Source organism: Pimephales promelas, chromosome 2 (genome assembly GCF_988280905.1).
Source record: "Pimephales promelas chromosome 2, fPimPro1.hap1.1, whole genome shotgun sequence".
Taxonomy (NCBI): Eukaryota; Metazoa; Chordata; class Actinopteri; order Cypriniformes; family Leuciscidae; genus Pimephales; species Pimephales promelas.
In genome coordinates, this window is record NC_142770.1 from 20,761,976 (window position 1) to 20,775,513 (window position 13,538).

Below are 13,538 nucleotides of genomic sequence, written 5' to 3' on the forward strand. Positions count from 1 at the left end.
AAAATAACGCTGTTGTCTTCTTGATAACCAAATACACTAATTTAAATAATAATTAAAATAATAATATTAACTTTATTAGGGTCAGAATTGTTGGCTATGGTGAAAAATGGTGCAAATATGATTATTATCTATAATTCAAATTTTATTTTCACACAATAAATAGTGAAATGGTTTATGTTTGTTTAACTTTTTTAGTGTGCCTTTTTTGTAGTTAACATAATAATGTTTGTTTTTTAGTTACAACTGACTGTCAAAAGGGTTAAATAATAAAAAGAATTTGACCCTTGCAGGTTTGAACCTCCAAGCTTTCAGACACAGACAAGATCATTAAGCACTGCGCAACATCACCATAACTGATACACCAAAATAATATATTTCTTTACTTACTCTTTAAATGCTCCCTATTTAATTTGCAATGAATATGAATGTCCTTGATACTTCTGACATCAACTAGTTGCGACTTGCAACTGCACCATTCATCTTTCTACACTGATGGCCGTTCAAAAGCAACCGTGTATTTTATGAAATAAGCTATATAAATCATAAACATTTCATTATATTATAGTAGATGTGTAGCCAGTGATTCTGTAGCCAGCATGAAATGGATGTATATTCCCCTGTCCGCTGCCGTTGACGTCACTGGCTAGTCACTAGTGAATGGCTTGTGACTGAGCACATTCTTGCGGTGCCATCAGCCAATCAGCATTGGCATGACATCATCTTCCTGTGCATTTATGGCTAGGCAACTGCCAGTGAATGGGAATGCTAATGGATAGCTTTCTCCAGGTATTACAGACCTCCTGGATCTCTTCAAATGCCCATTCAAGAAAATTCTTCAGACGCTCCGATGGGCTCGACCACAATGCTTTGAAAAACCTACATTACCAAGAGTAATGGCCACAATCTTTCTGAGTGCAACCAGTATCCTTGAAGACATTTACATCTACTGATGCTTTTATCCAAAAGTGATTCACAAAAGTGATTCGTCTTGAGCGGAAAATTACATTAGAAGTGCTGCGATGGTAAGTTCTAAAGCTGGTTAAAAAACTAAATGCAAGTCCTTCAAGTGCACTGAAGAAAGGGTTTCGCTATACCTATATAGTTTTACATTTATCAGCAAATACTTTTGCAAATGAATAATTCATTTCAATACAATAATAATTTAATATATATATATATATATATATATATATATATATATGTGTGTGTGTGTGTGTGTGTGTCAGGATTACTAGAGTAAGCTAGTTGCCAAAGAAACATTTCTCATTTTTGTTTAGTTTAACTTGTTGTACTAAAATAACTAAAATTAGAATAGAAATGTATAAAAACCATGTATGTAGACATATCAAAAAGACAAAAGGAGGATATGGCGATGGACAGGGAAATGAAAGCTATAGCGTAAAGTTCTGCCAGGATGGTCCTGTTCAAACCTCCCCAGGGTTCGGCTGCGTTCGCAGAGTCCGCTATCCTCTGAATGTGAACTATGGATGGGTCTTGCCCCAAAGAAATTTCCTATCCAATATTTTTGTCTTCATTTTCTGGTCCATTATATGATATCTTGCCTTCCGAGTCTTTCTGGTAGAACTGGATGAGCCAGTCGAGGGAAACACCATGGTGGAGTTGATGGAGGGAGGAGCAAAGATGGAGCACCGACGGGCTTCCTGGATGGAGCCTGGGGACCAGCGGAGAGGACAGCCTAGGGTGACATCATAGATCTGGAGGACCGAGGAGACGTCGTCAGAACGTGATGGAGGTGGGGGCCTGGCAGATCGGGGAAACACCATAGACAGTATAAGAAGTGGACAGAGCCATCTCATTGGAACTCCATTGAGACAAGTGAAGCCCATTTTTAGCGATTTTTTGGGACTTCCGTTCCTGACGCGCAGACTCAAACCGACTCAAACAGAGCTTGACGACGTAGATGTGACGTGAGCAACCCGTCTGTTTTCTAGTGGCTGTGGAATGAAAAATCTGAATCATTCCCTTCTGAAACCTGCAGAGGCAGAGAGTGTGAGTAGGACCTGTCTATGAGCGAGGAACAGGAGAAACTTTTGCTAGGTATTCTGATTAATTATTTTGTCATTTTGCCTCCACGTTTCCCCGATTGCCCGCAAGCTTCTCTTCCTGTCCATACGGTAATCTCTCTACTGTGCGACAGAGAGTCGCGTGGTTATGACGCAATCGTTAGCTTACTTTTACAAAAAAAACTGCTTCTACGGGACCATAACATAAGCAACAAGGTAATGGAGCATTTTATACATTGTCATGTTTCTTTAGAAATGAACAAAGGACAAATGGAGTCTTCAGATAGCCTGGCTGCGCCCTCCTACGCACTTCCGCTCAATTTCATTTTACTTCTGTACTACGTCTGGGATCGCTCCATATCCTTAGGTTTCCAGAAATCAATTTTTTGTAGGACCAATCAGCGAATAGAGGGAGTGGCTGAGAACGATGACGTTGATGTAAGCGCGTCAGTTTCAATTCAGTAATGGCAGCGGAGAAAAAACGTGAGAAAAGCTATTCGGTCCGTTGTTGGAAAAGAAACTGCCGAATATACAGAATTTAAAGCCGGATTGTTATCGTCTAACCTCTTGTTGCACAACTGAGGACCAAGTGAAGGAGGCAGAAAGTTTGGAAGTTTGTGCTGGGCAGTTCGTGCACGATGACCGTGACATTTTGGACGGACGGTTTAGCCTGGTGTTCGCGGTGTTCGGAAGCCCCGAGTCCTGGCTGCTAAACTATTGTTGAAGATCCGCTCAGGAGTCATGTCAGTCGCTCATATTCCCAACTGTATATTTACTGATTCTTGTGATGAATAGAACATTTTGAGCCCCTTTGTGCACTCGTGCAGGAGGTTGGTGTGTCAGTTTTACATGTTGTAAATCATACAAATTGGTTGTGATTTAAAAAAAAATAATTGTCATAAATAAAAATGTGAAAAACCATACTTTGAAGATATTTGATTTTCAGTTTTAGATGGCAATGGTTGATTTGTTTTACTAAAAAAAATAAATGCCACATAAAAATGTACAAACACATACTTTGAAGACCATAATTAAGGTAATTAAGAAACAATAAGACGTAATATGAAAAATTGTTGTTTATTACACATCTGCATATAGAGACAGACTGATCATTCACTGTAGCTGCTACAGCATTTGCGGCAGATCAGAAACGACCACAGCGGCGTATTTGTAATGATTAGACACAGCTTCCACCGTTGAATGAATATATCACTGTCCTTCGTGTCAAATATACATTTCGAATTAATAATTGTTCCTAGATTAACAAAACCTGCGGCGCTCGTTGACTGAAATCCTATTGTAAACATAATCCTCTGATCATTCGGACTTGTTTTCCAGCCATTTCGGCGCGTGACATACTTCACTCACGACACCCCATTAGCGATTGGCTATGGCAGATCGTGAGTGACTTTGGGCAGATCCAATAGATTTGAACTTTAATAGTGAACCCGCCTACAAGGAAGGAAACGTTTTTCAATGGAGCGGTTCTAGACTCTATGTGGAAATGAACTAGAGTCTGGTTGAACCAGGCTAGTCTTCAGATGCCTCAGATGTAAAGTTATTCGCTGTCAAAGTGACGCCAAAATGAATGGGAGTCAATGGAATTGCTAACTCAAGTGAAGTTCTGCTACAAGATGGCAGCACCCGGCCGGCTTCAACTTCAGTTCGATGGATTACCCCCATGGGAAACGCTGGAGGGGGCAAGGACCAAGGCAGAACCGGAGGAAAGGAGAAACTGGGAGGTATGGAGGGCTGAGGCTCAGCTGGAGATCCGGAAGTCTGTGGTGAAACCAGGGTGACGAGAGATCAAGGTGAAGCCGGAGAGTCAAGGGAGCCTGGTGGAGTCTTAAGTGACTACGGCAGAGCTGAGGGAGTGCAAAGCCGAGGCAGAGCCGAAGGGCTGACAGGTCGAGGAGGAGAAATGGGCCTGGAGGCCCGAGGTGTAGCCAAGGGATCCACTTCTCAGAGCCATGCTGGTAGAGTCAGTGGCAAGAGCGGAGATGAGAAGCTGTAAGCTAAGGCACCAGAAAGGCAGGTGAGTCAAGGGGACTAGATGGAGCCAGCGGTGAGTACAGGAACAGCGGGGTGGGAATAATATTAGACTGGATCAGGTCATCCAGAACGCTTGGGCTTGAATGAGAAGAGAGTTTGGGGGTGGTATTCGGGGCGGGGGGGCAAGGATGGGAGTGGGCTCCGCAGTAAAATCAACGAGCCAGTGATCCTCATCTTGCTCAGGGTAGGATTGTCCTGACGGCACTGACTCCGTGATGGACTTGGTGATCAGCTCCGTCCTAGGGATGGTAGTGTTGACCGGCTCTGGCTCCCGGACAAACTATTTGTCTGGCTCCAGCTCCATGGTTGGAAGGGGCTCTCACTTGTGGTCTGTGGCAGGCGCTGACTTGGGGTCTGATATTGTGGTGGGCTCGGGCATCATCATCAGGTCCGCAGCGGAGGATCTTTCTTGCTGCCGTGGACGATAAGCCAGATCTGAAGTGGGCAGAGAGATGGTTGCGACGGAGTTGATGGTGTCTTCCTCAACGACTTCCATGGTGAGGGATGGTCTGAAAACCCACAAGGCGTACTTTAATCAGCAACATATCGTCCACTCCTTCAGAAAAGCTATTTAAGGGTCTCATCATCCCAGCGTGCCATTTTACAGCTCCAGGATGTCCTCTTTAAACTCTTCCAGCAAGTGTCTCTTCTATGAGTAACAGTTGTTTGCTGTTGGTCAGTTATTCAGTCACGCTCAATCCAACATAAAGGATTCAGGAATAGACTCGAATAGTATTTAATCCATGAACAGAATTACTTAGGAGAATCTCTGGAGAATTAACATGTTAACCACACTGAAGCGAAGACAATAACCGAAAGAGATCTGAGCAACACAGGGAGTATATACACAGGTTTAACAAGGTACCTAAATGGGAGACAGATGAACATAATCATTAACTCATGAGTAACCAAGGGTACTAACAAGGGTAAGGCAAACGTTACACTGAAAGGTTATCCCTAAAGGGACACTTCAACCATTTGTATTAAGCTTTGTATCTTTAGAAACCCAGTCATATTTTTGAATGGTCATGGTTTATTCCCTTATTTTCCCCTGAGATGGGAGAAGTAAGGATTTAAGTGTTTTACTTTCTGTTTATTATGACGTAATACTACTCCACAAAAACGTAACTAAGTCCCCCGACTCCGGTTCGGTGCATCAATCTTCCCCCGCAAACGTCAAGTGCGTCAGAAACAGAGCACACGGGCGATCAGTTTACTGTTGGCAATGTGTTGTGTAACGTAGCTTCGTCCCTCGCCACATCCAATGTAGACTGCATTGCTTTCTTTTGAGGGCGCTTAACACACTCAAGCATCCCCGTAGAGCCGGGGCGGGCAGCTCGCGTCAGCTCGAGACGTGAAAATATACTGATTACTGAGTTTGGTAGGGGCTACATTCTTGCAAGTAAATAATACATGATTAGATGGACAAAATAATCGGTCAGGATAACTATCCTATGTCTGCAGGCTGATAGTCATGTTTGTTACTTATTTTTCTGGTGAAAGTGTCTTGCCTCAGGCTATAATGCAAATTGCTTTTTCAAATTTACAGATTCATCTATGGTAGCTTGATATTATAATATTGACGACATGGCTATTATCTACCACACAAACATTGAATTGAATTAGCATATCCATTATGTAAAAAAGTTGCCAATAGGCTAACGTTACTATAAAGACGCTGGCTTGTAAACGTCTTTTGACGTTTGAAAAAATAAAGCCCATGAAACTATATTCATATGATATGCTGAAATATATGCCAATGTACCTGGGATGAAGACATTTCACATACAACGTCTGCCCAAGATGTGACAACTCCTTCCTTCTGCAGAGTTCGGGGTATCGCTTGACAACAAATGCACGCGTGTATTCCCTAGTGTAACCATAAGTAGTAGAAGACAATACTGTTTCACAACTGTAGGGGGAGCCCGAGAGCACAATTTCAAAAATAACATAATGCAGCTTTAATAATAATGTATATCATTTTGACTTCAAATTAATCACATTTTTAATTATTTTTAAATTACACTTTTTATTCGAAATTGAATGTTGTTTTTAGGTATAATTATCATCACTTGGGATACGAGAGCGGTCAGGCTTGATCTAATTTTTACAGAACTGAGGAAGTGAGCCGATATTTTCCACATCGTGATGGTTTAACATAAAATCTGTGACCCATTTGATTTGCTTTTGTTCAATACAACCTCCAAATTTCTTGTGTTTCCAATTTGAGACAGTAGAAAGGCTTACCCTGCCTCTTACATCTGGGAAATTGTCTTACGGATAAGGCAGCGGCTTTTTCGAAAGGTCACAAATTTTAGTGGACTTAGTCGTAACTATTTTATGATGGGAAAAAATCATGTCCTTAATTTTGTTCCTTTTCTATTTTTATATCAATAACTGCTCATAGAAGAATAAATGGATAGTTAAAATCGTGTTCTGGTAGCGATAAAAAAAAGTTACAGATTTAACACATAATACAATAGTATGAGACAATTTTGCTGTATAATATTATGATATGTTGTTTAGCAACAGCAGACCAATCATAAAAGCCTCTGTGCTTGCATCACTAAATCTTCATGAGATAATCATGACTTCAGAGCAGAGCTGTCTATCATTCGCTTTCCCTTCAGTTAGACTATATCCCAGCTTTCAGTCTAAACGTCACTTTGGATAAAAAGAGTCTCCTTAATGATAAGTAACTTATTCCCACATTTATGAACACCACATTTTAGGCTGTCAGGACTCATAATACAAGGGTTGATGTAATCTGTGGACCCCATAGATTCCCCTACATTATTGATTTAAAGGAACACTCCGACTTTTTGGGACTTTAGCTTATTCACCGTATCCCCCAGAGTTAGATAAGTCCATACATGCCTTTTTCATCTCCATGAGTGCTGTAAAATCTGACGCACCCACCGCTAGCCTAGCTTAGCACAAAGACTGGATGGAAATGGATACAGCTAGCATACCAATCTCAATAAGAGACAAAATAACAAACATTTTCCTGTATCACTCTGGTATTTCAATCGATGGTTTCGTTTTCGGCTCATACATGTGTTTATAGTGGAAGTGTGATGCGGCTGAGCTGGCGAATAACACGTCATAACCAAACGTTATGTGAATGGCTTACAGGTAACCAATGATTTTATACTTAATACAAACTATGCTTTTACAATCTAGTAATTGCTGTCTCACTCCAACTCTGAAAGAACTCTCTGCTCCTCACCACGGTGTGTCTCATGTGCTGCGGTAATCCCTCCGCCCAAGTAGCAGTGCTTCGCCTTCTGAGAATATAGTTCCCAATATTTATAGGGTTAAAAGATATCTATGTCTCAAATGACCTTGTTATTTGTACACTCTGTGACTATACAAATCACAACATGTAAATAGGAAAATGTTTGCGTTATTTTGTCTCTTATTGGGATTAGTATGCTAGCTGTATCCATTTACATCCAGTCTTTGTGCTAAGCTAGGTTAGCGGTGGGTGCGTCAGACAGAGTTACAGCACTCACGGAGATGAAAAGGGTATGTATGGACTTATCTAACTCTGGGGGATAAGGTGAATAAGCTAAAGTCCGAAAAAGTCGGAGTGTTCCTTTAAGACTAAAAACAGAATGCTACCATCTCTTTTTGCATTGTTGTCTGACATCTTGTGTTTTCCCGAACTTTTTTCACATATTCCTGTAGAAAACATGCTCCATCACTGACTCCCCTGGTATACCGACCTTCCAAAAGGTAAACATGGCACCAAAAGCAAACATGCTAAACCTGCAAAAAGTGATTACAAATGAGATGCATTGCCAGTAAAAAATAAATAAATAAATAAATAAATAAATATACAAGATCTGAAAGTGAATGTGTTTCTGTATGAATTGCAGTAATGCATAAGGCACCATATGATAATCAATGCATTAATTACTTCGAATGTTGACAGTTTTCTTGAATACAAGTAAAAAAACACCACCGTATTTCCCAGGATTTCCTTGTCAACAGGGCATATTTGTGTATTTACATTATATGTGCATTATCTGATGGCTTTTTAGCTGGAAATGGTTTTGCCCAACTTCCATGTGTATGTGAGTGTAATTTGAATATGTTAAAGCTGAGCATTCATTCACAGCACAACAGCTTTAGCATGAGTTAGACTGAGCATTCACGTCTTTGTAAGTGATGGTGAAGCAGTTTCAGATCAGCATATACTGCCACACTGTGTCTCAACCCAGAATGAGCCGGCTGCTACTGACCCTCTATACGCCTTCATCCTCATATATATGCAGTCAGTCATATTAATACTCAGTATTATTCATATTTAGTTAAATATGTTATTTTAACTCCAGCTGACCTACAGTGTAAGTTACAAATAACAAACATTTTATGTATTGTACTTTAAAAGTGCATTTTAATTTATTATAATTGTTTATTTTAAGTCTATTTTAATTAAATCTTTAAATACACACAATACACACCTGCAAAAAAGATAGATAGATAGATAGATAGATAGATAGATAGATAGATAGATAGATAGATAGATAGATAGATAGATAGATAGATAGATAGATAGATAGATAGATAGATAGATAGATAGATAGATAGATAGATAGACAAAAATGATAGATAGATAGATAGATAGATAGATAGATAGATAGATAGATAGATAGATAGATAGATAGATAGATAGACAGACAAAAAAGATAGATAGATAGATAGATAGATAGATAGATAGATAGATAGATAGATAGATAGATAGATAGATAGATAGATAGATAGATAGATAGATAGATAGATAGATAGATAGACAAAAATGATAGATAGATAGATAGATAGATAGATAGATAGATAGATAGATAGATAGATAGATAGATAGATAGATAGACAAAAAGATAGATAGATAGATAGACAGACATACATACATCCAGACAGACAGACAGACAGACAGACAGACAGACAGACAGACAGACAGATAGATAGATAGATAGATAGATAGATAGATAGATAGATAGATAGATAGATAGATAGATAGATAGATAGATAGATAGACAGACAGACAGACAGACAGACAGACAGACATCCAGACAGACAGACAGACAGACAGACAGACAGACAGACAGACAGACAGATAGATAGATAGATAGATAGATAGATAGATAGATAGATAGATAGATAGATAGATAGATAGATAGATAGATAGATAGATAGATAGATAGATATTTTTCATTAAAAGTTACATTAATGTATTAAATAAATATAACACGACTGCATGGCATTCAAACACAAAGACGTGAATCGTTTTATTTCTGTTCTAAAAAAGTTCTAAAAAATGATTATCATGAAAAAGTCGTGATTATCATGAATGAAATCAAATGTGATTGTTCTTTTCTCACCGGTATTTAAGTGTTCACAGCAACCGATAACTAAACTAAACACCCAGTCCGCCTCTCCTCCGGTCACTGAGGCGATGCGCGGTAACCTGTGACGCACACACACACACACAGCGGACAATCTGGCAAAGGTAAACCACGGGAGGAGGAGGGGGTGTGACGTCACATGAGTGATGTCATATCGCCTATAAAACCATGAGCCGAAATGACATCGAGTAAGAGTTGAGCTCGACACACCTCTGGGAGTAAATGAAGGCTTGTGATTGAGACACACTTAAACAACTGATCTTCTCCACTGACATCAGCTGCACTGAAGCATCCTCACGATGATCATCTCGCATTTGGTGGCTTGTGGACTTATTCTGACTCTTCTCTCAGTCCGCGCGGAGGCAAAACCACTAACGCTGGAAGAACAGAGGGTGAGTCTCATATTTAGACCTACTTAACAAATGATACAGTTTTTAATATAAAAAAAAAACTTTATTACAGTCTTTACAACTTGTGGAAAAGACGCTCTGCAGCTCAGACATGCAGTTACGCGCAAATTTACGCATTTAAATCCAGTGCGTAAAATGCGAGTGTTTGATTTTTGTTTTTAAATAATCATCTAAATTATTATTTTTTTTGTTTCTTTTTCCACATCTCATCAGTACTACATAATCATCACTATTATCATGCAAAAAAAGAGCAGATCGTTATTAGACCGCAGAAGTCTGAACACTTGTCTGGACGCAATGTTTGCCGCAAGACTTCTTTAGCCAAACTTTTTATTCCCTAATTTCCGCGACTTACATCATGGCATATCAACAGGTTCTCGTTCTCAAAATTAAAAAACAAAGCAAACGCGCTTTTGAGACGCATTGCGCACTGAATGTCATTCACATACAGACTTGTGTTAAATTCAGAGCGAATTTCAACTTTTAACTCTCACACTTTTCAGAATGTTCTCGTTTCTGAAAAAAGTGTGGGAAGAATGTGCCAAGAAGAGATAACAAAACTGATTGAGATTTTAATTTCGACTCAAACATTTAATCAAAATCATCAAATAAAGCTTCCAAAAGTGTGTGTTTTCCTTTGACGCGTTTGAAGAACTTCCATAAAGAGCCTTTCAGTGAAGCCTTCTTAAAATAAGCCCTTTTTTCTTTAGTGTGAAGGTTTAAATAATCGAAAGAACCTTTTGTGGAATGGAAAGATTCCATGGATGTTAAAGATTCTTTATAGAACCAAATATGCAAATAAGCTTTATTTTTAAAGAATGTTTTACTTACAGTACTTAGAAATCTCCTAAATTCTGAAATAACCGCATAGAAGCCATGATAAATACATTGTAATATAAAATATTTTGGACCTTCTCCGAGTAACCTGTTAGTCCAGACAGTGCTTGTGTTACTGAAGATGCTCCACTTTAAAACTTCTGTAATGATATTAATAAATAATATTGGATATTTGTGTATGAATTTAAAGGAACTTAAATGAAAAATCGTGTGAATAAAAGCACATTTTAAGGGTCTCTGTAAGTGAACAGTTTGACATTGACATTGATTAATAGTGTGATGTGAGGACGAGCGTGAGTACGGAGGTGTTTATCTGAGCGTCCTGTGTCCCCCAGTCCCTGCGGATGTTGCTGGGAGAGGAGCTGTCCGAGTTCCTGGCATCGGACGAGAGCCAGAGGCGGCTGGAGAGCCGGGCTCGGCTCCTGAGGGACCTGCGCATGGACACGAGGGCCCGGGGCCCCTGGGCCCGCATGCTGAACGAGCAGCCCGGCTCCCGCAGACTCAGAGCCGGGTCTAAGAAGGGCGGGGCCACGGCCAGGAGCGGATGCTTCGGACTCAAGATGGACAGGATAGGGATCATGAGCGGGATGGGCTGCCAGCCGTCTAACCCCTCCGTCAATAACCTCTCCTGGTGAGTGTCTGAGAGAGCCGCTACTGGGAGAACATACAGATGTGTGTTCCATCAATATTAGTACTAATGGAAATAGTTATTATAGAGTATTTGTGCACTGTAAAAAATATTTTCAACATTTGTTATCATTTTCTTTTGTCAAATCAACTTAAATAATTTATTTAGTTCAGATAACATATAATTTCGAGTTTCTGATGATTAAATTAATCTCCTTCATTGTATTATCTCACTTTTTCCAGTTCAATCAACTTAAAATATTAAGGCAACCCGGTTACTTACTTTTTTAAGTTAAACCATCAATATTTTTTACAATGTAGATATACTCGCTTTGAAAATATCATTTCAATTTATGATTACCGCTACACTTTGAATCAATATTTCATGCAAATACTGATAGAAATTATATATGATATCAAAGAATATATATACTGTAAATATATATATATATATATATATATATATATATATATATATATATATATATATATATATATATTATGTATTATATTATGTATATATTAGGGCTGTAAAACGATTAATCACATCCAAAATAAAAGTTTGTGTTTATGTGTGTGTAGTGTGTATAATAATTTCATATATATAAATATACAAATATGCATGTATATATTTAAGAAAATGTGCTATTAATATATAAAATATTTATATTTATATATAATGTTAATATTGTATAAATATATTTAAAGTATATACATGCAAATATTTCTTAAATATATACATCCATGTGTGTATTTATATATACAAAATAATTATACACACTACACACACACATATATTATATAAACACAAACTTTTATTTTGGAGTGATGTATACGTATATATATATATATTGTGTCCATAATAATTTAATATAAACCATAATAATTTAATTTATGGAAAATAATTAAAAATAAAAAACATTTATTAAATTATTATTTCATAAATAAATCTGTAGACATCTAAATATTAGTTATTTGTATGGGGTATGTTTTTTTTTTTTTTCAAATGACATGTTTTAAAATTGAAATAATTTATTACATGAAATCATTTATATATATATATATATATATATATATATATATATATATATATATATATATATATATAATTAGTTGTCTATTTATTTATTTTTTTAATATGTTTATTTCTGTAAAGTCTAAAACATTAGCAGATGTAATCTTTGGAAATCACATATGCATTTTAACAGTTAAATAAATGAATATACTTTTAATGATTGTTAATGAATGTTATATTTATATAATATTTAATATAAAATATATATTTGCATATAAACTCCTTGGGAATTTCATGGAATTAAACCAATTAAACAAATTAATGAAGCAAAACAAACGCATCTCTCTGATTTTGGCATTGCATTTGATGCATATCCTCTTATTTATGCCTATATTTATCATCTGTCATATAAATGAATGACTGACAATTACTGAGTTTCATGATGCCGAAGGCTTTATGATGTTTTTACAGGTGCTATATTATTACAGGGAGCTTTATAAGTGTGTCAAACTGTAATGTGTGTGTGTGTAGATAACTAACAGAGGAGCAGCAAGGTTTAGTTTGAATGAGTCATGTGTCAAACTGATGCGAAGGATATCTGACTCTGTGATGCAGGACTGTTGTCAAAGAATCTGACGTCAGTCTCACACACCCGTGTGTGTGACGCTGCGGTGACGTCACAGATGTCGGACCGAATCCGTCTAACCATATGCCGTCTTTTTTTCCCAGAGCGCATCACGAACGTCATGGATTATGGATAGAATGGACTTGGTTGCTCTTCTTCCATGGGAAACCTTAAAGAATCGGACTAATGGTACGAAGCCACTACGAGAACCATGTGTGGGGACAATGACACGTACAACTGAAATAAAGTAATTAGATAAAACATGTACAAAACAACAACAACAACAACATGATGTGGATAAAAGCTGTATATTGTTGCTGCTGCTGCTGTACATTCATGTATTTCATTCTCGCATAAATGTATTTATGTTTAAAAACCTATTTATATGTTTATAAAAGAGATATTTATAAATATGAGTTTTATTTATGTAACATTTTGAAATGAATGCAAACTGCAGGTCAATTCTGTTTGTAACTATTTTGTCTTTAATAGTTGTAAATGTTTTAAAAATCATTAAAACAAATGCACAAATGCAAAAAA

General features: G+C 37.6%; 1 protein-coding gene across 1 annotated transcript; it reads left to right on the plus strand.

The window, feature by feature from the left end:
• Nucleotides 1-9,687: 9,687 nt before the first annotated feature.
• On the plus strand, nt 9,688-13,538 carry nppc (natriuretic peptide C). The gene is made up of 3 exons (XM_039650119.2): nt 9,688-9,876; nt 11,067-11,362; nt 13,103-13,538. Coding segments are annotated over exons 1-3 (390 nt in total). The 5' UTR covers nt 9,688-9,783; the 3' UTR covers nt 13,104-13,538.

Bases quoted from the DNA above. Each gene is read 5' to 3' on its own strand.
- nppc (XM_039650119.2), top strand. From the start codon at position 9,784: ATGATCATCTCGCATTTGGTGGCTTGTGGACTTATTCTGACTCTTCTC. The intron at 9,877-11,066 runs GTGAGTCTCATA...TGTGTCCCCCAG, and splicing joins TAACGCTGGAAGAACAGAGG to TCCCTGCGGATGTTGCTGGG.